The following is a 24,787-nucleotide window of genomic DNA, read 5'->3' as shown; positions in this document are numbered from 1 at the left end:
ATTTATTCCATTTCTCTATTCTTCCCCTTTCCTCTCATCTAGCAACCTTTATGTCACTGGAGGATCTCTATTCTAAATTTTATTGTTCTAGGAAGCAATTTAAATAGCTAGGACAGGGATCCCTGGGTGGCGCAGCGGTTTGGCGCCTGCCTTTGGCCCAGGGCGCGATCCTGGAGACCTGGGATCGAATCCCACATCGGGCTCCAGGTGCATGGAGCCTGCTTCTCCCTTTGCCTGTGTCTCTGCCTCTCTCTCTCTCTCTCTGTGTGTGACTATCATAAATAAATAAAAATTAAAAAAAAAAAAACTAAAATCTTTAAAAAAAAATAAATAAATAAATAAATAGCTAGGACAGACTATCCATATTCTAGACAACAGTTCTTTGACCCCTTTCACCCCAAAGAATGAACAACATATGAATGCTCCTATAATTTCTTTAGTCTTTTTCAGATTTGGTAACTTTTCTCCTTGTTCACAGTCATCATTCAATTTTTGTCTTAATAACCAAGTAAACAGCTCCTCAACAGGTTCTTGAGATAAATAAAATTAACTCAGTTCTCCTAATTTTTAAAAATGTAAAATAGAATTCAGCAACATATAAAAAGAATTATGCACCATGACTAAGTGCGGTTAATTCCAGGAATGCAAGATGGCTTCAATATTCAAAAATCAGGATATAACCAAAAAAACTAAAAGGCAACCTACGGAATAGAAGATATTTGCAAATGATGTATCTGATAAAGGGTTAGTATCCAAAATATATAAAGAACTTATAAGACTTAACACCCAAAAAACAAATAATCCAATTAAAAATGGGTAGAAGACATGAACAGACACTTCTTCAAAGAAGATATCCAGGGGATCCCTGGGTGGCTCAGCGGTTTAGTGCCTGCCTTTGGCCCAGGGCGTGATCCTGGAGACCTGGGATTGAATCCCACGTCGGGCTCCCTGCATGGAGCCTGCTTCTCTCCCTCTGCCTATGTCTCTGCCTCTCTCTCTCTCTCTCTCTCTCTCTGTCTTTCATGAATAAATAAAATATTTTAAAAAAAAGATATCCAGATGGCCAACGGACATATGAAAAGCTGCTCAACATCACTCATCATCAGAGAAATGCAAATCAATACCACAATGAGATACTACCTCACACCTGTCAGAATAACTAAATCAACGATATAAGAAACACAGGGTGTTGGTAAGGATGTGGAGAAAGGGAAATCTCTTACACTATTGGGGGGAGTGCAAACTAGTGTAGCCACTCTGGAAAACAGTATGGAGGGTCCTCAAGAAATTAAAAATAGAACTACCATATGATCCAGTAATCACACTATTAGGTATTTACCCAAAAGATGCAAAAATACTAATTCAAAGGGATACATGCACTCTGCTGCTTATTATCTACAATAGCCAAATTATGGAAACAGCCCAAGGGTGCACAGATTGATGACTGGATAAAGAAGATGTAGTGTGTGTAAATATATATAATGGAATATTTACATGCATAATATATGTAATATATATATATAAAGTAATATATTTATTACTCAGCCATAAAGAAGAATGAAATCTTGCCATTTCCAACAACATGAACAGAGCTAGATGGAGAGTATTATGTTAAGTGAAATGAGTCAGTCAGAGAAAGACAAACCTTGTATGATTTCACTTATATGTGGAATTTAAAAAACAAAACAAATGAGCAAAGGGGAAAAAAAGATGTGGGATGGAGGGGAAACCAAGAAACAGACTCTTAACTATAGAGAACTGATGGTTACCAGAAGGGAGGTAGATGGAGGAATGGTTTAAATAGGTGATGGGGATTAAGGAGTACACTTGAGATGAGCACTGAATGTTGTATAGAAGTGCTGAGTCACTATATTTTGCACCTGAAACTAATACTACACAGTATGTTAACTAAGTGGAATTTAAATAAAATTTTTTTAAAAAATTATTCAAAAATTAATCAATGTAACCCACCATATATGAGCAGGCTAAAAAGCGTTTGACAAAATACAACACCCATCATGAGAAACATTCTCAGAAAAATTAGAGGAATACTCGCTCAACTTGATAGAGGATTTACAAAAACTTACAGCTAGCATTACACTTAACAGTGAAAGACTGGACGTGCCTAGGGGGCTCAATCGGTTAAGTGTCTGCCTTTGGCATAGGTCATGATCCCAGAGTCCTGAGATTGAGTACCCCATCGGGCTCCCTCCTCAGTAGGGAATCTACTTCTCCCTCTCCTTCTCCCCTCTCCGCTGCTCATGCTCTCTCTTGTCCATGCAAACTCTTTCTCTCAAATAAATAAAAATCTTAAAAAAAAAAAAAGGCCGTAAAAGATTAAACACTTCTCTGTAAGATCTGGCACGGGGCAAGGAACCCCATTCTTACCAGTCTTATTCAATATAGTGCTGGAAATTCTAGCCATGCAATAAAGCAAGAAATGGAAATAAAAGGTATACAGATTGGAAAGGAAGAAATAGATCTTTATTTGCAGATGACAAGATTGTCTACATAGAAAATCTCAAATAATCTATATAAAAATTTCTAGAATGAGTTCAGCAAGGTTGCATTATAAATATGCAAAAATCAATTGTATTTCTATGTACTAGCAAAAAACATGTGGACACCAAACTTAAAAAGAATGCCATTTATAACTGTTGAAAGAAAAACAGGCGTAAATCTAATAAAACTGTACAGAACTTGTGTACAAGTTCAGAATTTGTATAGACACAACATTGATGAAGAAATCAAAGAAGACCTAAATAAATGGAGACATACACCACATTCATGGGTTGGAAAACTCAACAGAGTAAAGATGTCAATTCTCCCCAAACTGATTTATAAATTTAATGCAATTCCTAGATATAGACAAGATTATTGTAAAATTTATAAGAAAGCCAAATAATTAGTATAGTTAAAGCAATTCTGAAAAAAGAGTAAACGAGAGGAATTAATTTACCCAAATTTAATACTTATTACATAGCTGCAGTAATCAAGACTGTTGGAGAAAAAAAAAAGACCATGATACTGGCAGAGGGATAAACAATGGAACAGAAAAGCTAAAAATTTAAAAACTGAAGTGTTGACCAATGTACCAAACAGCAACAATAGTTACACAAATCCAATCCCAAGTTAGACTGAATATAAAGGTACATACCTTAAGTAGTATTATTGTGGTGAAACAGTGTTAAAAAACAAACAAACAGAACCTAATATGGAAAATACATTTCAATCTAACTAAACTCAAGTGAATCTGCCTAGATAAAAATGAAAAAACAGAAAGCTAAGCATTTCACACAAATCATCAGAAAACCAGCTAGATATACTTCCATTATTATAATTATCTGATTTCTATAAGATATGAAAATTTCTTGTGGATTTGTTCTTGACCACAGATCTCAGAGCTAAAGTTCTACTAGCTAATAAATCACCCTAACTGCTAGACTCTGATTGGAAAACAAAGCCATTCTGTTTTCTATTCAAAGATAATGTCCTTGAAGAAGTGAGGTTGAAATGGCCACTAAGGAACAACTTTTTGTGTCATTTCATAGCAAGAAAATTCTTTGATGTTGTTTGTAGCACATAGATATAACCCTTGTTTTATGTAATGAGTATGTTCCTTAAAAGGTACCCTTTCTGAAAGTAACATTTTGGCCATTTTAAGTCGTATTTTAAATGTAATAAGACCATTCTATTTACATAAATTATATTAAGTATCTTATAAGGCAAATACTCATGCCTTCATTTTCCATATTTTTTTTGTAGAAAACTGATTTTCAATAATAGGTTTTCTTAAAACACATTTTCATTAAGATAGGTCATTTTAAATATTTCAAATTCACAATTTATCCTCATATAATGGTAATTTTATAGCATCATCTGAACTGCAGTCAAAGAAAACAGTTGGCTGGATTCCCCTGAAAAGGAAACCAACCTAATAGGCTTTCTTACTTATTGAAGAAAACAAAATTATAATCCCAAATATCCTATCTTATGGAGAAGGAGGTCCTCCCTCCCAGTGGCATCCATAGCTTATACAACGGCAAATACAGAGGAAGGCCAGCGATTTCTAAGTTTCAGATTGCCCAAAGTCACTCATTTACCCTAAGCCCTCCTGAAGAGACACCATTCATTCCAAGCATTTTTGATATTGTGGATACCAATTCAACAACAGAGTGGTTCCATAAAGATGGCATAAAGATTGTAAAAGTCAAATTTAAAATTGCTTTCCTTTGGGGAATAATATATACAATGAAGTGGAACTATCCTTCTTAAACAAGTACTTCATAACAGCTCAAAGGCATTCCATAAAGTCATCTGGAGTCTGTAAGCAACAAGTTTCTGTTTCTCTCAAGACCAATTTAAATTAGGTGAAAACAAGGAGTCAAATTTCATCACCAATTATTGAACAGTGGAATCACCAAAGCAACATTTAAACAATTCTTTTTAATAATTAATTTTCCCCAACACACACACTGCAAAATGGCACAAATTTCAGGGGGAAAAAATGGGATTTCAAGCACATATTTTAAAGCAATTTAAACCAAAAAAAAAAAAAAACAAAACATAAGAATTTGGCAAAATCACTTAAATAACACCTAATTAGAATCCTCTTTTATTCTATTAAGTACATAGTAAACAAATAAACAAGTAAATAAGAAGATAAGCAAGTGCATAACAAATAATTTTATTTCTTTAAATTTATTTATTTATTTTAAGATTTATTTATTTATGATGGACATAGAGAGAGAGAGGCAGAGACACAGGAGGAGGGAGAAGCAGACTCCATGCCAGGAGCCCGACACAGGACTCGATCCCGGGACTCCAGGATCGTGCCCTGGGCCAAAGGTAGGCATTAAACTGCTGAGCCACCCAGGGATCCCCAAAAATAACAATTTTAAAACTGATCCCTTTGGGCAGGCTGGTGGCTCAGCGGCTTAGCTGAGCCCAGGGCATGATCCTGGAGACCCAGGATCGAGTCCCATGTCAGGCTCCCTGCATGGAGCCTGCTTCTCCCTCTGCCTGTGTCTCTGCCTCTCTCTCTCTCTCTCTCTCTCTGTGTCTCTCATGAATAAATAAAATCTTTAAAAAAATTTAAAAAAAATAAAACTGATCCCTTTGTAAACTGCAACCAATCATATCATTTACACCAAACACTGTGGTGATGCAGTCTTTTACTGGTAGTTAAACAGAGAGACCCTTAAGATCTAGGTCTTATTTATTTTTGTATACACTCTCTTTTTAAAAAGATTTTATTTATTTCTTTTAGAGAGAGAGAGAGACAGCAGGAGCAGGGGAAGAGCATGGGGGGGGAGAGAGAGGGGGAAGGAATCTCAAATAGACACTGGCTCAATCTCAGGATCCTGAGGTCACGACCTGAGCTGAAACCAAGAATCGGACATTCAACCAAGTCACCCAGGTGCCCCTGCATATATATATCTATTGAAACAGATAGATAAGTGAATACAATTAAGCTGCAATAGGATACAAAAAACTGTTTTAGTGCAAACAGATATTTATTTTATAGATACCATCTGGGAAATAGAGAAAAAAGGATGAAAGTATAAATTATTTGCAATCCCTATTCCATTAACATTATATATGGTGGCTTATTTCCTTATTTCCTTTGGCATAGAAATTTTGTTTTCTAATTACATGAAGTTACCTAAGGACAAAGAGTAAAGCATCAGACTCAGAATTCTAATTTAGGGAGAAAAAAAAAAGAGAAAAGTTAAAGCTAAATTATTAGCAGTGTGTTCTTTAAAATCAATAGACTTATTTTTTAGAAGAGTTTTAGGTTTACAGAAATATTTAGCAGAAAGTAGAGTTCCCATACACCCATTTTCCCCTATCAATATCTTTTAGTGTGGTACATTACAATTGATGAGCCAATATTGGTCATTATTATATAAAATCCATAGTTTACATTAGGGTTCACTCTTTCGTGTTGTTCTACAGGTTTTAACAAATGCATAATGTCATGTACCCATCATTACAATGTCATACAGAATAGCTTCACTGCCCATGTGCTCCACCTACTTACTTACTCTTCTTCCTCTTCTCCCCCACCCCGCCCCCCGCCGAACCCTTGGCAACAGCTCATCTTTCTACTGTTGATAGTTTTGCCTTTTGTGCTATAGTTGGAATTACACACACAGTATGTGGCCTTTTCAGACTGGCTTCTTTTGAGCATTTAATGGCTCCTCCATGTCTTTTGGGGCTTGCTAGGTTACTCCTATATTACTGAATAATATTCCATTGTATGGATGTACTGTTCTATCTGTGCTTCCAAGTTCTGGCAATTATGAGTAAACATTTGTGTGCAGGCTTTTGTTTGGACATAAGTTTTCAATTCATTTAGATAATACCCAGGAGCATGACTGCTGGACCATATGGTTAGATTACATTTAATATTTTAATGAAGCTGCCAAACTGGCTCCCAAAGTGGCTATACCATTTTGTATTTCCACCAGCAGCGAGAGTTCCTACTGCTCCACATCCCTGCCAACATTTGATGCTGTGTTTTGGATTTTAGCCATTCTAATAGGTATATAGTGGTATCTGATTGTTTTAATTTGCAATTCCCTAATGACATGATGCTGAATATATTTTCATATGCTTATTTGCCATCTGCTTATCATCTCAGATGAATTGTCTGTTCTGATCTTTTGCCTACTTTTTAATTGTTGAATTTTTTAAAAAAAGATTTTATTTATTTATTCATGAGAGACACAGAAAGAGAGAGGCAGAGATATAGGCAATGGGAGAAGCAGGCTCTATGCACGGAGCCTGATGTGGGACTTGATCCCAGGACTCCAGGATCATGCCCTGAGCCATCCAGGCGTCCCATAATTGTTGAATTTTAAGAGTCCTTTGTATATTTTGGGTAACAGTCCTTCATCAGATAAGTGTTTTGCAAATATCTTCTTCCCATCTGTAGCTTTTTTCATTTTTTTAAAAAAGATTTTATTTATTTATTCATGAGAGACAGAGAGAGAGACACAGAGAGAGAGAGGCAAAGACACAGGCAGAGTGAGAAACCTAAACATACACGGTTGATAGAGTTCAAAGTGCTTTCATGTTTTAGTCTTTCTCTTGCCTTGGAATCCCTTTACCTTATTCTCAACATAAATTGCTTATATCTTAAAGTCCAGCTCAAAAGTCACATCCTTTGTGAAGCCTTTCCCATTATGTATACACCCAGGCAGAACTAATTATTCTTTTTTTTTAATAATATTATGCTTTCATTATTTTGTTTTTTATCAATTCATTCATGAATAAACAAGCATTTAGGATATATTAGACACTGTACTATGCAGTGGAAGAAAAATATCTTAAATTTGTAAAGCTTACAAAGTTTTTTTTTGGAAATGGTGTCTCATTTAATACTTTAAGAATATATCTTATAAGATATCATAATTATGTTTATTATTTCTCCAACTAGAATGAATTCCCAAGGAGTGGAGGCTGAGTCTAATTCATCTTTGACTCCCTAGAGCCTAGTATAGTACCTAGCACACAGGAGACACTCATTTAATACTTGTTAAATAAATGAGTAACAAGACACTTGTTAGATTAATACAGTAGCAATCATAGTTAACGGGGGCAGACAGAGGATATATATGTCACATTGTGCAAACATATCTGGGAAGATAAATTCCTCACTACAGCAGAATATCTCCAACTCTGTTTTACTGTATAACAAAGCCATGTACTGACTGAAGATAGATTTGATTTCCATATGCTCCAAGGGAAGAAAAATGAGTTCTGCATAAAAGCTCCAAACTAGGTTATTTTGCCTTATAAAACTGTATACTACCACATGAATATGAAAATAAGAAAAGTATTATTCAGAGTTCTATTAAGTTGCTTTGTCATCTATTTCAATATGGAAGACAACTGCACAACCTGAGACAAATGGGGCATGTAATTTTAAAATAATTACATTTAAAATAATTAAATTTAAAATAATAACATGTAATTTTAAAATATGCCATAAATGGGGGATCCCGGGGTGGCTCAGCGGTTTGGCGCCTGCCTTCAGCCCAGGGCCTGATCCTGGAGACCCGGGATTGAGTACCACATCGGGCTCCCTGCATGGAGCCTGTTTCTCCCTCTGCCTGTGTCTCTGCCTCTCTCTCTGTGTCTCTCATGAATAAATAAATAAAATCTTAAAAAATAAAATAAAATATCCCATAAATGAAATGATAGATAACACAGTGAAATAAATACTATCAGTCCTCATATGTTAAAAATTCAAGTCTCTATTATATGAAAACCCCTAATATAGGTAAGGGATATATCTCAAGATCTTTGCATATTCTCATATTTATGGCTACTACTAATACATGTAGCTTCTTCCATAAGCTTCTCATTTTTCTACTTAGGAACACCACTTTTTTTTTTTTTTAAGATTTATTTACTTATTCATGAGAGACACACAGAGAGAGGCACAGACACACGCAGAAGGAGAAGCAGGCTCCCTGCAGGGAGCCCAATGTGGGACTCGATCCTGGAGCACAGGCGTCCCAGGAGCACCACTTTTTGTAGGATCACTTCATTAGCATTACCTTTATAATGGTGTTTTCTCCATGGAGTGATGTTTCACAAAGAAATAAAAGTATATGTATGTATGTATGTGTATAAACCATTTCAGGTAGTTACCAAGTAAATAATAACAAGCAGGGGCACCTGGGTGGCTCAGTGGTTGAGAGTCTGCCTTTGACTCAGTTCGTGATCCCAGGTCGTGGGACTGGGTAATCTGACCATCATTTAATTGGAGTCATATGGTATTTATTACACAACAAATGTACATATGATTACACCAAAAACTTTTGGAATAAAGCCACTCCTTGTAAAAGTCACTAAATTATGGTGATCATATGTCTTATACTTTTCAAATATGGTCATGCTCCATTAACACAATTAAAATTTAATTTCACAAAGATGATCCTAACATTAGAAGTATTTCAAATTATATTTAAGGCATGTAAATTAACAATGCACATAAAAGGTTTTCATCTTTAGTATTTGCTTTTCTTACTCTCTAAAACCCTCATTATGTTTTGCTTCATACAGACATGCCTTACAAAGCTTCTTTACATGCATTTATCTTAGCAACTGTGTGATGTGGATACCATAAAAATCGGTTTAGATTGAGTACATACTAATTGTCCAAAAAGATACAAGGTTCTCTCTTCAGTATAATTTGGATCAAGTTAGATTCTGAATAATGATCATAGCAACAGTAAAAGCTTACATTTCTGTAAGGGCTTAGCAGTTTATAGGAAAAAAAAATCGGTTTAGAAAAGCAGTGTAGTATTGCAGAAGCAACACAGAGCACCAGCTTTAATTAGCTGTGGGACCTCCGAGAAATCTAGCTAAAATCATGAAACAAAAAATGAAGCCATTTTCATTGTTTTTAAAACACCTATGTAAAATATTTCCACAACCACAACTCTCGATCATCTAACCTAAATGACAAGTCTGATAAATTAAAAAAATTCAAAATATTAATAGTCTAAACATATGCTAAGAAAAAAGTCATAAGAAAAATTGTTAGTAGAGAAAAGGTAAGCCTCTGACAATATAGTAGTTCTTTACTTACTCATGAACATATTTACACCTAAGTGTACAAGTATATGTACCATCTCAGATAATAAAAACCATATCTGCTGAAGTCAATGGAATGAAAACAAAACATATTCTCAATACTGTAATTGATTCTGTGTATTTAAATGTAACTTGCTTTATACAACAGCCCTGTATTTGAAAAGTTAGGTGAAATGAATTCTTTTGATTTTTTAAGTGCTTTTAATTGTGTAAAATGCCTTAACTCTTAAGCCATTCTTCCTAAAAATCATGTAACATAAAGGGACAGCTACAATCCCATTACAAAAAACAAAACAAAACAAAACAAAAAACCAAAACCAAAACCAAAACAAACAAACAAAAAACCAAAACACCCCAAAAACAAGACACAGGGAGGTCACATCACCTGCTTTTCAGAAAAATGTAAAGCAACTGATCTTTCAAACCTTAATAGCATTATGCATGCTGAATCCCTAAAATAAGAAAAATAAAATTTAAAAAAAAGCAAGTCACAGGGAGGCAGTATGATGTGGGACAAATATGGAACCAGGTTAGGAAATACAGGTTTGAATTTTTATGAAACCTTAGCCTATGTCCTTTCTGAATCTTGTTTCTATCTATAAATAAGAGAGATAAGCATCTGCCAAAGACTGTTAGTATATACCATAGAAGAGTTTGACTTTTAATTATTTATCACCTTAATAATATCCCCTTTAGTTCTCAAAATCAAATTTCATATGTAAATATAGCATCTGGACCAATATCTTATACATTGTATGTATTTAATAAATATTTGGGGAATAAGTAAATGAATGAAACAGGTTTCCTATAATGGGAAACAGGTGTCCTACATATACATGTATATGAAACCAAAATTAATACCTTCTGTTTACATCTACATACATCCATTCATTTAAACAAGAAATAAATATTAAGTGTCTATGATATAATAGGAACTAGGGACACAACACTGCCAACAGACTAGACTAATCAGGTCCCTACCTTTACAAAAGTTACATTCAAGGAGTCACTTGATGATAAAAAATAAAAAGCCCAACAAATTATTACAGATTCTCATAAATGCTATAAGAGAAGCCAAAAAAAAAAAAAAAAGAGTGCCTTCTTAGAGATAAAAAAGGTCTATTTTAGATAATATAGTCAGAAACTCCTCTTTGAAGAAGTGACAAGTGACCTTAGACTAAAGATGTCAATGAATAAGCCACATGAAAAGCTAAGAAAAGAATATTTTAAGCAGATAGAACAAGTTAGAAGTACAAAGAAGCTGAGAAGGGAAAAGGCTTAGTATCTCTGGGAAAGAAGTAAATAGAGGCCAGCATATCTAGTATCTAGATCAGACGAGATCGGGTGCGTTCAGGGTGGTATGGCCGTAGACCATATCTAGTATCTAATAAACAAAGGGAAAGAGTGATATAGATGAAGGGATGGAGAGGAGGTTGGAGATTTAGGCAGTAGGTTGTATCATGTAGCGTTTCATAGGCCCACAAAAAATTCATAATTCAGTAGTGGTGGGGGATGGAGGAAGGCAGAATGGAAATTTTTTTTTTTGTAAAGATTTTACTTATCCATTCACGAGACAGAGAGAGAGAGAGAGAGAGAGAGAGGCAGAGACACAGGCAGAGGGAGAAGCAGGCCCCCTGCAGCGAGCCTGTTGCAGAACTCGATCCCAGGACCCCAGAATCACACCCTGGGCCGAAGGCAGGTGCCAAACCGCTGAGCCACCCAGGGATCCCCCTAGAATGGAAAATTAAAGTAAAAGTCCACCTCAAGGGACGCCTGGGTGGCTCAGTGGTTGAGCATCTGCCTTTGGCTTGGGGCAATGATCCCCATCCCAGGATCAAGTCCCACATCGGGCTCCTTGCAGGGAGCCTGCTTCTCCCTCTATGTCTCTGCCTCTCTCTGTGTCTCTCATGAATAAATAAATAAAATCTTTAAAAAAAAATCACTAGAAGAAAAGATTTTGTTTAACCATACTATTTCTATGTTTATGGCTTGGAATACAGAAGAGAGTGTAGTAAATCCAACTGAAGCGAAAGTTGGCTAATAACTTCTCTGGAGCTCTGTATATGACACATTCTCTTCTGATTAACAGATGTTCTAAGTCCACTAGCCATAGTGATGGATTTGTGATCAGCTGGGCCAATCACAGTAACCCTCCCAGTCCCCTGCACCCTCAAGCCCAGGGAGAAATTCAGAGCCAAGAGTCTTGGAGTATCTCCAAAAGAAACTGCATTTGTAGTTTAAAAATCTTGCCACAAAGAAAATTCCAGGCTGAAACAGATTCACTAGTAAATTTCATCAAACTTAATTTAAGGAAAGAATAACACCAAACCTGTACAAATTCTTTCAGCAAACAGTAAAGGGGACATTTCTCAACTCATTTAATGGGGCCAAAGATATTTTAAGAAAACTAAAGATATTCTTCACAAGCATAATGCAAAAATCCTTAAAATAAATTCAGGAATATATCAAAAGGATAATAAATATATCATGACAAAGTGGAGTTTATTCTAGGAATCAAGATTGCTTTAATGTTTGAAAATAATCAATGCAATTCACCATATTACAGCAATAAGGGAAAAAAATTGATCACCTCGGTAGATGCAAAACAAGACATAAAAAATTCAACCCCAACCATGACAACAACTTTTAGCAAGAGAGAGACTAAAAGCAGTAATAGTCCAGTGACAATAAGCACAATAAGTACCCAGGTCTTAGTTTCTGAACCATTCTCCAAAAATAGGAACTAATGCTGATTGGAGAAGTGGTTGATTCCAGGGCTGAGGTAGGGAAAATACAAGAGCCATGAAAACTGTGTGGTAACAAATTATAAAGAAAGATAAAAAAAAGATGGGGCATGTCAAATGACAGAAGCTAACCTGAAGGAATGCCCAATGGCTAAAGGTGGAACAATTTGAGCAACAAAATAATGATGGTGTTAGATTATAACCCAAAGTATAAAATAAATATCCATGAGTCTACACTGATAAACAAAAAATAAAATCAATGAGGGAGAAGGGTACTTAGAGAATCTCAACTATTAAATGTACAAAGACTGGCGGCCCCGGTGGCGTAGCGGCTTAGCGCCGCCTGCAGCCTGAGGTGTGATACTGGAGACCCAGGATCGAGTCCCATGTCGAGCTCCTTGCATGGAGCCTGCTTCTCCCTCTGCCTGTGTCTCTGCCTCTCTCTCTGTGTGTCTCTCTCATGAATAGATAAATAAAATCTTCAAAAAAAAATAAATGTACAGACCGATGGAAACAGAAAATCACCAGTAGACAAACAACCCAGGAATAACTGGGGAAGCAAGATTCACTAACGGATACTAAAATTACTGGAAAAGGGACACCTGGGTGGCTCAGCAGTTGAGCATCTGCCTTTGGCTCAGGGCGTGATCCTGGAGTTCCAGGATCAGAGTCCCACATCAGGCTCCCTGCGTGGAGCCTGCTTCTCCCTCTGCCTGTGTTTCTGCCTCTCTCTTTCTGGGTCTCTCATGAATACATAAATAAAATCTTAAAAAAAAAAAAAAAAACTACCGGAAAAAGTTCACAGAGAAATAGGGTATTTGCAGAATTTCAAAGCATCTTTCCATATATTTATTAATTACAATGGGAAACAATTTTACAGTAGAGAAATGTGACAGACACCACTTTAAGCAATCTAGATTAATATTATCAATAAGACATACTGGCATGATATACACCCTGGTATGATGCTCCAAGAAGGGCCCAACATCACCATATGGTATTCTTGCCAAAAATGCGTAAGGTCAGACCAGAACACTTAAGAGTAGTGGTCAGTTATTTTTGTACAATGTCCCTTAACTTGGGTATGTCTGTCTGACATCTTCTCTTGACAAATTAAGGCTGGGTAATTTTATCACAGATCTGAGGAGACTAAGGAGACATGACACCTAAATACAACATAGGAGCCTGAACTGAATCTTGGAACATAAAAAGAACATTAGTGAAAGAATCGGTGAATAAAGTCTGTAGTTTAGTTAATATTATTATATGATAATTTGCTGAATTTGATAATTGTATTAAGGTACTATAAAACATTAACATTAGGAAAGCTGGGTGAAGGGTAGAAGAAATTCTCTGTACTATTTGTGCAATTATTCTGTAGTCTAAAATTTCAAAATAAAAAGCTAAAAAAAGGGATCCCTGGGTGGCGCAGCGGTTTGGCGCCTACCTTTGGCCCAGGGCGTGATCCTGGAGACCCGGGATCGAATCCCACATCAGGCTCCCGGTACATGGAGCCTGCTTCTCCCTCTGCCTGTGTCTCTGCCTCCCTCTCTCTCTCTGTGTGACTATCATAAATAAATAAATAATTAAAAAATAAAAATAAAAAAATAAAAAGCTAAAAAAACCCAACCAACAAAAAAAGTAACCCTTGGTAAATCAGGAAGGGAAGGTTCTTTTGCAACCTGATTAAGGGCATGTACAAAAACTCTCTGAATATCAAAGGATAAATGTTTCTCCCTAAATACAAAGCAAGGCAAGAATATCTGCATTGACCGCTTCCATTTAGCATTGTGTTGGTGGTTTGACCCAGTGCAATGAGGAAAGGGATAAAAGGAACACAGGTTAGAAAGAAAGAAAGAAAACTAAATTCTTAGATAACATGATTACAAACATAGAAAATCCCAAAAGATTTACCAAGAAACTACTATAAATATAAGTAAACTAATAAGGTCATAGGATGAAAAGTTATATACAATAATCAATTATATTTCTGTATCAGACAAAACAATTGGAAAATGAAAAATTCCACTTATTTATTTTTTTTAAAGATTTATTTATTTATTTATGATAGACACACACAGAGAGAGAGGCAGAGACACAGGCAGAAGGAGAAGCAGGCTCCATGCCGGGAGCCCGATATGGGACTCGATCCCAGGACTCCAGCATCGCGCCCTGGGCCAAAGGCAGGCGCCAAACCGCTAAGCCTCCCAGGGATCCCCTAAAATTCCATTTATAATCACATCCCCAAACAGGAAATATTTAAAAACAAATTTAACATAATTTGTGCAACATAATTTCACCTGTGTGGTGAAAACCATAAAATGCTACAAGAAAAAAAATGAGACCTAAATAAATAGAAAAACATACCACGGTCCTGAATTGGAAGATTTGCTATTGTTACCATGGGAATTCTCCCCAAATGGTTGTGCAGATTCAATGTAATCTTATTTAAAATACCAGCAAGTTTTTTTTTTTTTTTTTTTTTATAAGCTGGTTGTAAAATTTGTATGGTAATGAAAAGGACTCAGAAGAGCCAAACAATTCTGAAAATACAGAGCAAAGTTAGAAGACCTGCATTACCTTATTTCAAGACTTAAAATAAAGCTACGTAATCAAAACAGTTCAGCTACTGGCCTAAGGATGGACCTATAGGACAGCCTGGGTTGCTTAGCGGTTTAGTGCCGCCTTCAGCCCCTGGTGTGATCTTGGAGACCTGGGATCAAGTCCCACGTCAGGCTCCCTGCATGGAGCCTGCTTCTCCCTCTGCCTGTGTCTCTGCCTCTCTCTCTCTCTCTCTCTCTCTCTGTCTCTCATGAATAAATAAATAAAATCTTAAAAAAAAATAGATGGACCTATATAGGTCAATGGAACAATATAGGGTTCAGAAATAAACCAACTAACAAACGGTTAATTAATTCTCAATAAAAGGTGCCAATTAATTCAGTGGGGGAAAGGAGAGTCTTTTCAATAAACAGTCCTGAAACAACTGGATATTCATGTGGTAAATAAATGAATCTTGACCTTAACTCACTAGATACAAAAATGAAGTAAAAATGCTAAGATTGTAAAACTTCTGTTAGAAAACAAAGGGCAAAATATTTGCAAACTTTGGTCAAGATTTTTCAGTCTGAAAATACATGAATCATAAAAGAAAAACTGATCAACTAGACTTCATCAAAATGTAAAACCTCTGCTCTTTTAGAGCATAATGAAAATGAAAAAATTTTCATAATGAAAATGAAAAAAGTCCGAGCCTCAAGGAAAACATCTGCAAAACCTCTGAGAAAGAACTTGTATCCAGGATACAGAAAGAATTTTTAAAACTCAGTAGTAGAAAAAAACAAAACAAAACTCAATAGTAAAAAGATAAACAGCCCAATTAAAAAATGTGCAAAATATATGGACATTTCATTAAAGATAAACAAGTGGCATATAGCACTTGAAAGGATGTTTATCATTAGTCATAGAGAAGTGCAAATTAAAACCACAATGAGATACAATTACACATCTATTAGAATAGCTAAAAGAGGACTGACACTATCAAATGCTGGAAAGGATTTAAAGTAACTGGAAAGTTCAATATAGGATTGTCAGGAATGCAAAAATGATAAAACCACTTAATGTCTGACAGTTTCCTATAAAACGAAACATAAACTTACTCTTGCCATATAATCCAATAATTCAACTCCTACGTAATTACTCAAGAGAAATGAAAACAGAGCCACATGAAACTGTCTAAGAGTGGTCATATCAGCTTTATTGATAATAGTCCAAAACTAAAACATTAACCTACGTATCCACCAAGATATATCATACAGTGGAAATTATTCAGTGACAGAAAGGAAATGACTACTAATACAAAAATACACATATGTTAAAACTATATCCTTTAAAAGTAAAGGATGAGAGACATCATAATGGTAATAGTTCTTAAAGGAAAAAAAGAACTTTAAAAATAGAAAACTAATTCAGATACTTCTTTCAAAAAGGAAAATATAAAGAACAATGAAAGAAAATGGTTAAAGGAAGAGAAATCAATCTAAATAGCAAGCAAAGAGCTCATAGAAATACATCTACATTACAGCCCAGTAAAAAACAAATAGCTACAAGCTTGACGCTAATTCAAAGTCAGCATTTTCTTCTGACTGATGTACTGAAAACAGACTCAGAGAATAACAAGTCAAAAACGAAAGCTACTTTATCCACAGGAAGAGAAATTATTGGCTTTCATAAGATAAATTGTTACAAGCTAACAACATTTATTTTTAGATAAAATGTATTAATGGGAACTGGTAAAAACAATTACAAAATTAGTTTTTTTTTTTAAGTTTGGCATTCATTTCTAAAACATGTTTTATTCTTTTTCAAGGCAAAAATATGTACTTTTGAAACAAGTATAGAAGTGTACATTACCATAAAAAATGTTATGAAGAATCAAATAAAAATCTACATTTGCAAAAAAAAAAAAAAAACTACATTTGCTTCTCTAGCCATAAAAAGTCCAGTGCTACTGTACAAAATCAAACTAGTTACCTGAGTTACTGGATATTAAAAATCTTTATTCATGAAATATCAAAATAAAAAATATCAAAAAAATACCCTAGTAGCAAATCTAGCCTATTAATTACAAATGAACTATATAATCTATAATCACTACAGGTTTCTATAATCACTTTTAGGCTAATTTAACTACTACTACTTTATGCTTTTGTTTGGCTGCTTAACCTATGTTTTCTCTAATGAAAATGTATCCCTTGTATTAAAAAAAAAAGTCTATTACTGCAGAATTTTTGCCTAACTTGATATAAATTAAAAAAATTCAAAATATCAGTGTTACTGAAGGCACTGGGGAATGTTTACATATATGCTACTAATGAGACTCTAGCGAACCTTTAGAAGATAATTTGATAATATATCAAAAGCTTTACAAATGAATATATTCCAATTCTAAGAATCATAAGGAAATAAAAGACTTCAATATGTATAATAATGAAAACTGAATATAATCCAAAAAGCCAACATTAGGGAAATGGTTACATCTTGGTCTGTATTATGAGATATATGCAAAAATAAACCAATAATTTATCAAATAACATGCAAAAAGGCTCCCAATCTACCAGTAAAAAATGGTCACAGAATCTGTACTAACAAGTGATTTGAATTGTCTTTTTTGTGTTATTCATACTTTCTACTCTGAGAACTTTTATTATAAAGAGCACTTCTAGCTTCTGTAAGGAAAAAGTTCTGAAAAGACCTTGCCAATTCTTCCCTAAAGGACTTAGCCAATGACACAGAGATGACACTGAAAAAACAGAAAAAGTTTTCCATATTATTTGTACACCGATCATCTATGATTTTATGTTATTACCTAACAAATATTTATAATTTACCCACAAAAGATTGATTTTCCCAAAATGTATTTGGAATCTGTGTTCCAATGTTGAGAGCAATGACTGAGCCCTTGCTTTTGGTCTCAACAACTTCCCTAATTATTCTTCTTCTTTTTTTTTTTTTTTTTGAAGATTTATTTATTTATGAGAGACAGAGACAGAGAGACAGAGAGAGAGAGAGGGGTGGGGGCAGAGACATAGGCAGAGGGAGAAGCAGGCTCCATGCAGGGAGCCCGATGCAGGACCCAATCCTGGAACTCCAGGATCACACCCTGAGCCAAAGGCAGACGCTCAACTGCTGAGCCACCCAGAAGTCCCAACAACTTCCCTAATTCATCAGAAGCTCATATTCCATACAACTCATCTGGCCTGCTTCTCTCTGTACAGAATGAGCACATATAAACTTTTTCACAAAAATACTGAAAGGAGTATATATAAAGTATATCATATGTAAAACTGAGAAAAATGGAAAACACCTTTTGATTTCCAATCTTCTCATCATTTTTATAACCCTAAATTATTTGTTATATGCTCCTGAACTGATATATTTTTTTTCCTGTAAAATGAACAATATAAAACTCCTGAAGGGTTTTCTTTGAATTGTCAAAATGAAGGCAAAACTGCAAATTTTCATATATAATTTATAGAAAAAGTGTTTGGAAATTACTGGAAATAAACAATATTAATTTATATCATTACTCTGGTATACTACAGCAACAAATTATTCTTAATGTAATTCAACTACAGCATTTCTTTCTTTTTTTTTTTTTTTAAGATTTTATTTATTTATTTGACAGGGAGAGAGCACAAGCAGGGGGAGCAGCAGAAGGAGATGGAGAAGGGAGCCTGACATGGGGCTCAATTCCAGGACCTCAGGACTATGACCTGGGTCCGAAGGCAGACGCTTAACTGAGCCACCCAGGCACCCTCATTTCTAACTTTTTAACATCTTTTTGAAGCAATAAATACAGAAACACTGATGCAATTTTAACCTTTACTTTGTGCTACTCGAGTGTCTTATCCCTCAAATCTACTCTGTAACTAAAGAATGTATTAATATAGTTTTGGATGTAACGCAAAATGGTGGTTTTCATCAAATACAAAAAGAACTACCAAAGCTAGGAGTAACTATAAACTAAACATACTCTAGGAAAGACTGCCCCCTTGTGCCAATCAATAACATTCAACAGATTAAGAAAGGACACTAAGAACTATATCCAACACTACAAGAACCCAGACTTCTAAAAAGGTCTTTTTCCATGTTCTGATTTCACCAGCTTATATTTAAAGTGGTGATCTTTAAAGAAAAATAAATTGAAAAGTACATTAAGATCCTTCAGACATGACTAATTTATGACATTTAGCAGCAAATATCAACATAATTTGTAACATTTAATTACTGTGGATACTAGCTGCTCAAGGGCTTAGAGGCTAAGCTCAGAGAGGAGTAACTTTCTGACCTCTAAGTTCTACAAAAAAATGCAGAGAAAATATTAAAGAAACCAGTAGCTTGCAGAGAAAAACATACATGAAAAAGGGATAGAATATGGTGACTTGTTTTTAAAACATACAGAGTTCATTTTTAGGCTTTTCTTCTGAATTCTTAGATAATAAGATATTTTCTTTGGATCTGACCTATGGCCTGTTACTCTTTATAAAGCTTCTTGGGGGATCCCTGGGTGGCGCAGTGGTTTAGCGCCTGCCTTTGGCCCAGGGCGTGATCCTGGAGACCCGGGATCGAATCCCACGTCAGGCTCCCGGTGCATGGAGCCTGCTTCTCCCTCTGCCTGTGTCTCTGCCTCTCTCTCTCTCTCTGTGACTATCATAAATAAATAAAAATTAAAAAAAAAAATAAAGCTTCTTGGCTTATATAAGTGGTAACAGGGCATTAAAACATAAGTTATTATCAGCATCATTACTACTATCATTACTACTAATCAACAGCACCAAACAAATATATTAGATGGATTGACTTGCTAAAGAAAAGAACATTAAGGATAAAAAGATAAAAGTAAAAACTAAGTGATGTGAATGCAGATTTTGGATATTCCATAGCATAGTATCTTTCCTAATTAACAGCTAGAAAAGTTACAATTCCATTTCTACCAAATAGGGTTCTTAGGAGAATTAAATGAATCAGCACTGATAAAGCACTTGCTATAAAAAACACCACAAAACGTTTGTTACATCAACAAAGGAATTTGTAAGCATGAGAAGCTACATGGCATGTATGTATACAATAATACCTACTTTCGAAGGTGGTCATGTTCTTTCAAAAATAGTTCAGTTCTTCTGTTGTTTACTCCAGATCCACTTTTATATGACCTAGAATAAAACAGAAAATTTAAGAACATTTTTGGCAGATATTGCAAAATAGAAGTGATCGACTCCAGTAATATCCAAAGTAGATAAATTGAGCCTATTGTTTTGAGTGAACAGTTAAAATTCATTTTCATCTTCTAAAAATGATATCCATAATAAATAGAAAAATATAATTGCCTCTCTAATTTAGGGCTAAGTGTTTATTTTTTACCAAAATAATCCAACATTTTATTTTATTTTTTTTATTATTTTTTTAAAGATTTATTTATTCATGATAGACAGAGAGAGAGAGAGAGAGAGGCAGAGACACAGGCAGAGGGAGAAGCAGGCTCCATGCCAGGAGCCCGACACGGGACTCGATCCCGGGACCCCAGGATCCCGCCCTGGGCCAAAGGCAGGCGCGCTAAACTGCTGAGCCACCCAGGGATCCCCCTAATCCAACATTTTATTTTTTATTTATTTATTTATTTTTTTTAATCCAACATTTTAAACAAACAAAAATCTTTTCCTCTGTCTACTATTGCTGTTATTATCTTTTTATATTATTGTCTCTTAATTTTCTCCAAATGGAGATAAAATTTTAACTGGTTACTACACAGCATATGGGGTAGGAAGCTACTGCTATAGAATGTTTTCCTTCACAATGGTATATGTAGTCTATCAGCTAAAGCCTATGGAGCTAAAATGAAGCTTGAGATCTGCCAATTCTGGCATTTGTCTTGGCTGTAAATGCACTAAAATTTACAAGAAAATAATTTTTATCATTACTATCAACACTCATGTTTCTGCTCTTTACTCATGTTAAAATTACAAAAACTAAATGCAAAATTCATGAAACTGAGGCACCTGGGTGGTTCAGTTGGTTAAGCGTCTGCCTTTGGCTCAGGTCAAGGTTCCAGGATCCTGGGATTGAGCCCTGCATCAGGCTCCCTGCTTGGTTGGGAGTCTGCTTCTGCCTCTCCCCTCTGCTTGTGCTCTTGCTTGTTCATTTTTTCAAAAAAATAAATGAAAGCTTTAAAAAAAATTCAAGAAACGGCACATATAGGAAGACAAAAGAGGGCCATGCTGATAAAACCGAACTGCTTGCTAAGAGGCAGTGCTAATTTGCAAAGCAGAGAAGGAAAGAAACCCCAGGAAAAGCATCATGAGATAACCAAAAACGCATAGAACTTGCAAGACAGACGATTCTTCTTCTTCTTTTTTTAAAGTAATTGCCACATCCAACATGGAGCTCAAACTCACAACCCAGAGATCAAGAGCCATGCACTCCTCCAACCGAGCCAGCCAGGGGCCCTGAAGACAGGTGATTTAGATTTAAATCTATACTGGCATCATTTATTATTAGCCAGTTAACCTTTTTTTTTTTTTTTTTTTTTGCCAGTTAACCTTTGACAAGTCTCTTAATACCTAGTTTTATAATTTAGTACTAATAATTTCATGAGAGACACAGAGAGAGAGAGAGAGAGAGAGGAAGGGAGGAAGAGACACAGGGGGGGAGAGAGAGAGAGAGAGAGAGAGAGAGAGAGGCAGAGACCCAGGCAGAGGGAGAAGCAGGCTCCATGCAGAGAGCCCGATGTGGGACTCGATCCCAGGTCTCCAGGATCAGGCCCTGGGCTGAAGGCGGCGCTAAACTGCTGAGCCACCCAGGCTGCCTAGTACTAATTATTTCTATCTATACCAAAAAACTATATGAAGCCAGAAAAGAGGTAATATATGGAAAAGTAGTGTACAATTGCAAAGAACCTTAAAATGTCAGTTATTACTACTATATCTCATCTTACTAATCATATTCTGCTTTGCATTATATTAACCTGAGTACATGTCTTACTCCTCTCTAGTATCCAGATTATAAACTCCTAGAGGGCTAAGTTGGTCTTTTCATTTCTAGCTTCTACTATGACTGATCAAGAGTCTTACTCATGGCTGGTAATCAGAAAATAGTTTAATGAATGGATGAACATGTTTATGATTATTTTTCAGAAAGCAAGTTATTATAGTGGGCTATATTCTAACAATTCCCACAAATTTGCCTCAACACCGGTTCTCAATGTATTCCTAAAAATACGTACATGAATAGTCTGTACAGGTATTAAGTAAAAGACTTACAAAAAAAAAAAAAAAAAGACTTACATGTTCCTGAGAACAATAAATATTACAAAATATCTATCTAATTATGGCAAAAATGTTGCTTTTTTTTACTCCTACATGTTTCACAAAGTACATAAGACTAAACATTAAAAAAACAGAACATACAATAAAAATTAACTTTCCAAGATAATTTTTGGGGACAGGAACATAACTTTGATGGCTGGGTAATCCTCGATTAGTTTTGAGCAAAAATTCTGAATGAAATGAATATGAAATTACTTCTGTTGCAAAACTATTTTACTGTCGAACAAAATAAAGGATCTCTAGGAAAATATTTCTCAGAGTATACATGGTACGTATCAGATTATGATATGGTGATGTATACTATAGATATGTTTATGAAACATAAGATAATCATTACTTATGAAACATAAGTACCATAAATTTATCACAAGGGATGCCTAGGTGGTTCAGTAGTTGAACATCTGCCTTCGGCTCGGGTTGTGATCCTGGAGTCCCGGGATTGAGTACTGAATCAGGCTTCCTGCAGGGCGCCTGACTCTCCCTCTGCCTATGTGTTGCCTCTCTCTGTGTCTCTCATGAGTAAATAAATAAAATCTTTAAAAATAGTTAAATTATCACAAGGGAGACAATGATAAGCATCAATAGATGGTCCAAAAGTGGAAAGTCTTCACGTTTAATTAGCTGCCCAACAGATCTACAATTGTAAAAAATATTTTATTTATTTTTTATTTTTTAGATTTTACTTATTTATTTGAAAGAGAGAGAGGGGAGAAGCAGAGGGAGAGGAACAAGCAGACTCCTTGCTAAGTGTGGAACCCAATAGGGGCTTGATCCCATGACCCCAAGATCATGACCTGAGCAGAAATCAAGAGTCGGATGCTCAATTGACTGAGCTGCCCAGGCACTCTGAGAAAAAAAATTTAAATGTGCATATGAAATGCTAGACTGCATTATTGAACGTAAGGTAAATGGATGGAAGAACAAATCTTTAAAGTTATAGACTGAGATTAGCATAAAAACATTGGGAGTTCTTAAATAATTTGACATGGCTATGAAGTTTGAATAAAACCTGGAAAACAGATATTTCAAATTCCAGAGAAATAAAAGTTTCTTTCTTTACACACACACACACATATATACACATATACATACATATATATAAATTTATACATATACATATCTATAAAAATTACTGAGATACATATATATATATGTAACTGTTATCAGAAAGGGAAACACAGAGAGCTTCAACATCCTACAAAATAACATAAAAGGTAACTTACTCAATATCCTTTCGTACTGATCCCATCAAATTTTCCCTTTCCCGTATTGCCATAAAGTTTGCTTTGGTTTTATGGAATTCATGTGTATAATCCTGCAATAAATCAATATCCAATCTCAACATAAGCTCTTTATATGTTTTCATCTTATTGAACCAATTATATACTGTCATCATATGTTACTGTCAAGAAAATTGCTATTTAAGAATCAAATAGTCACGAGGTAAAAACAACATTATAGTCCCTTTCCTGAAGAGTGACCAACTTCTTTCAAATGAAAACAATTCAGTGTTGGGGTAATAGTACCACTAGATGGCTATCCCTTGTATCTTCTAGTACTTTGTCTTATGGGACAGAATTATAAAGAAAAAAATAACTTTAAGATAAAATGATTCCAAATAGCCTAGGATAAAACTTTGAGGGGTTCTCTCTACTTATTAGTGTACATCCAGTGGAGCTTACTTTCAAATTTCATCTTTTTGGAATTCCCACAGAAATTTAATTTCTAAACCAGTCAAAGGAAGAACAGATCCAAAAGAATTACGAAGAACAAAATAATCTTTAAATGTTTTTCTTTCTCGGGCAGCCCCGGTGGCTCAGGGGTTTAAGCGCCGCCTTCAGTCCAGGGCGTGATCCTGCAGACCGGGGATCAAGTCCCACATCAGGCTATCTGCATGGAGCCTGCTTTTCCCTCTGCCTGTGTCTCTGTCTCTCTCTCTCTCTCTGTCTCTCATGAATAAATAAATAAAATCTTTAAAAATAAATAAATAAATAAATATTTTCCTTTATCTACTACCATACTTTTAATTAAGGAGTATTCTTTACTTTTTAAAATTCAGAGATGCATACAGAGAAGATGAAAATCATAATTTCATCTCCCAGAAAGCCCCTACTGCCTCTTTGAACACAAAAATATAAAAATGGAGAGCATACTAAAAAGAGCACCAAAAGGAACAAAAATAAAAACCATCCTGTTCTAAAGCTCATAACTATGATCATTTTCTTCTATTTTCTTTCAGGAACTACATTTCTGTGTATACCAGCTTACCTATTATTTCTTTCATTTATGCTAAAGAAATCAAACTACAGTTGATTCTTGAACACCACAGACTTGAAATGCACAGGTCCACTACAATTCTGCAAATATATTTTCCTTATCATTTTTAAATAACACTTTCTCTTCTCTTACACTTTATTGTAAGAATACAGTATATAATATGTATAACATTCAAAGTATGTGTTAATCAACTGATTATGTTAGGCTTTTAGTCAACAATAGACTATTAGTACTTAAGTTTTTAAGGAAGGCAAAAGTTTTATGCAAATT

The 24,787-nt window shown here is 35.1% G+C and overlaps 1 protein-coding gene across 7 annotated transcripts in view; it reads right to left on the bottom strand.

The window, feature by feature from the left end:
* The window catches only part of GOSR1 (golgi SNAP receptor complex member 1), a 57,600-nt gene that overhangs the window by 19,580 nt on the left and 13,233 nt on the right, over positions 1–24,787 (bottom strand). For all 7 annotated transcript variants that reach the window (XR_007413043.1, XR_004819147.2, XM_025476224.3 and 4 more), the window contains exons 5-6: positions 23,464–23,555; positions 19,997–20,071 (exon numbers count right to left, since the gene is read on the bottom strand). Coding sequence is in view for 5 of the 7 variants with exons in the window: in XM_025476224.3 (XP_025332009.1) it covers positions 19,997–20,071; positions 23,464–23,555 (167 nt within the window). In the remaining 2 variants the exon portion in view is untranslated. The remainder of the gene's footprint in view (positions 1–19,996; positions 20,072–23,463; positions 23,556–24,787) is intronic.

Source organism: Canis lupus, chromosome 9 (assembly GCF_003254725.2).
Source record: "Canis lupus dingo isolate Sandy chromosome 9, ASM325472v2, whole genome shotgun sequence".
Classification (NCBI taxonomy): domain Eukaryota; kingdom Metazoa; phylum Chordata; class Mammalia; order Carnivora; family Canidae; genus Canis; species Canis lupus.
The sequence above is the reverse complement of the archived record's forward strand: the minus strand, read 5'-3'. Positions and strand labels throughout refer to the sequence as shown.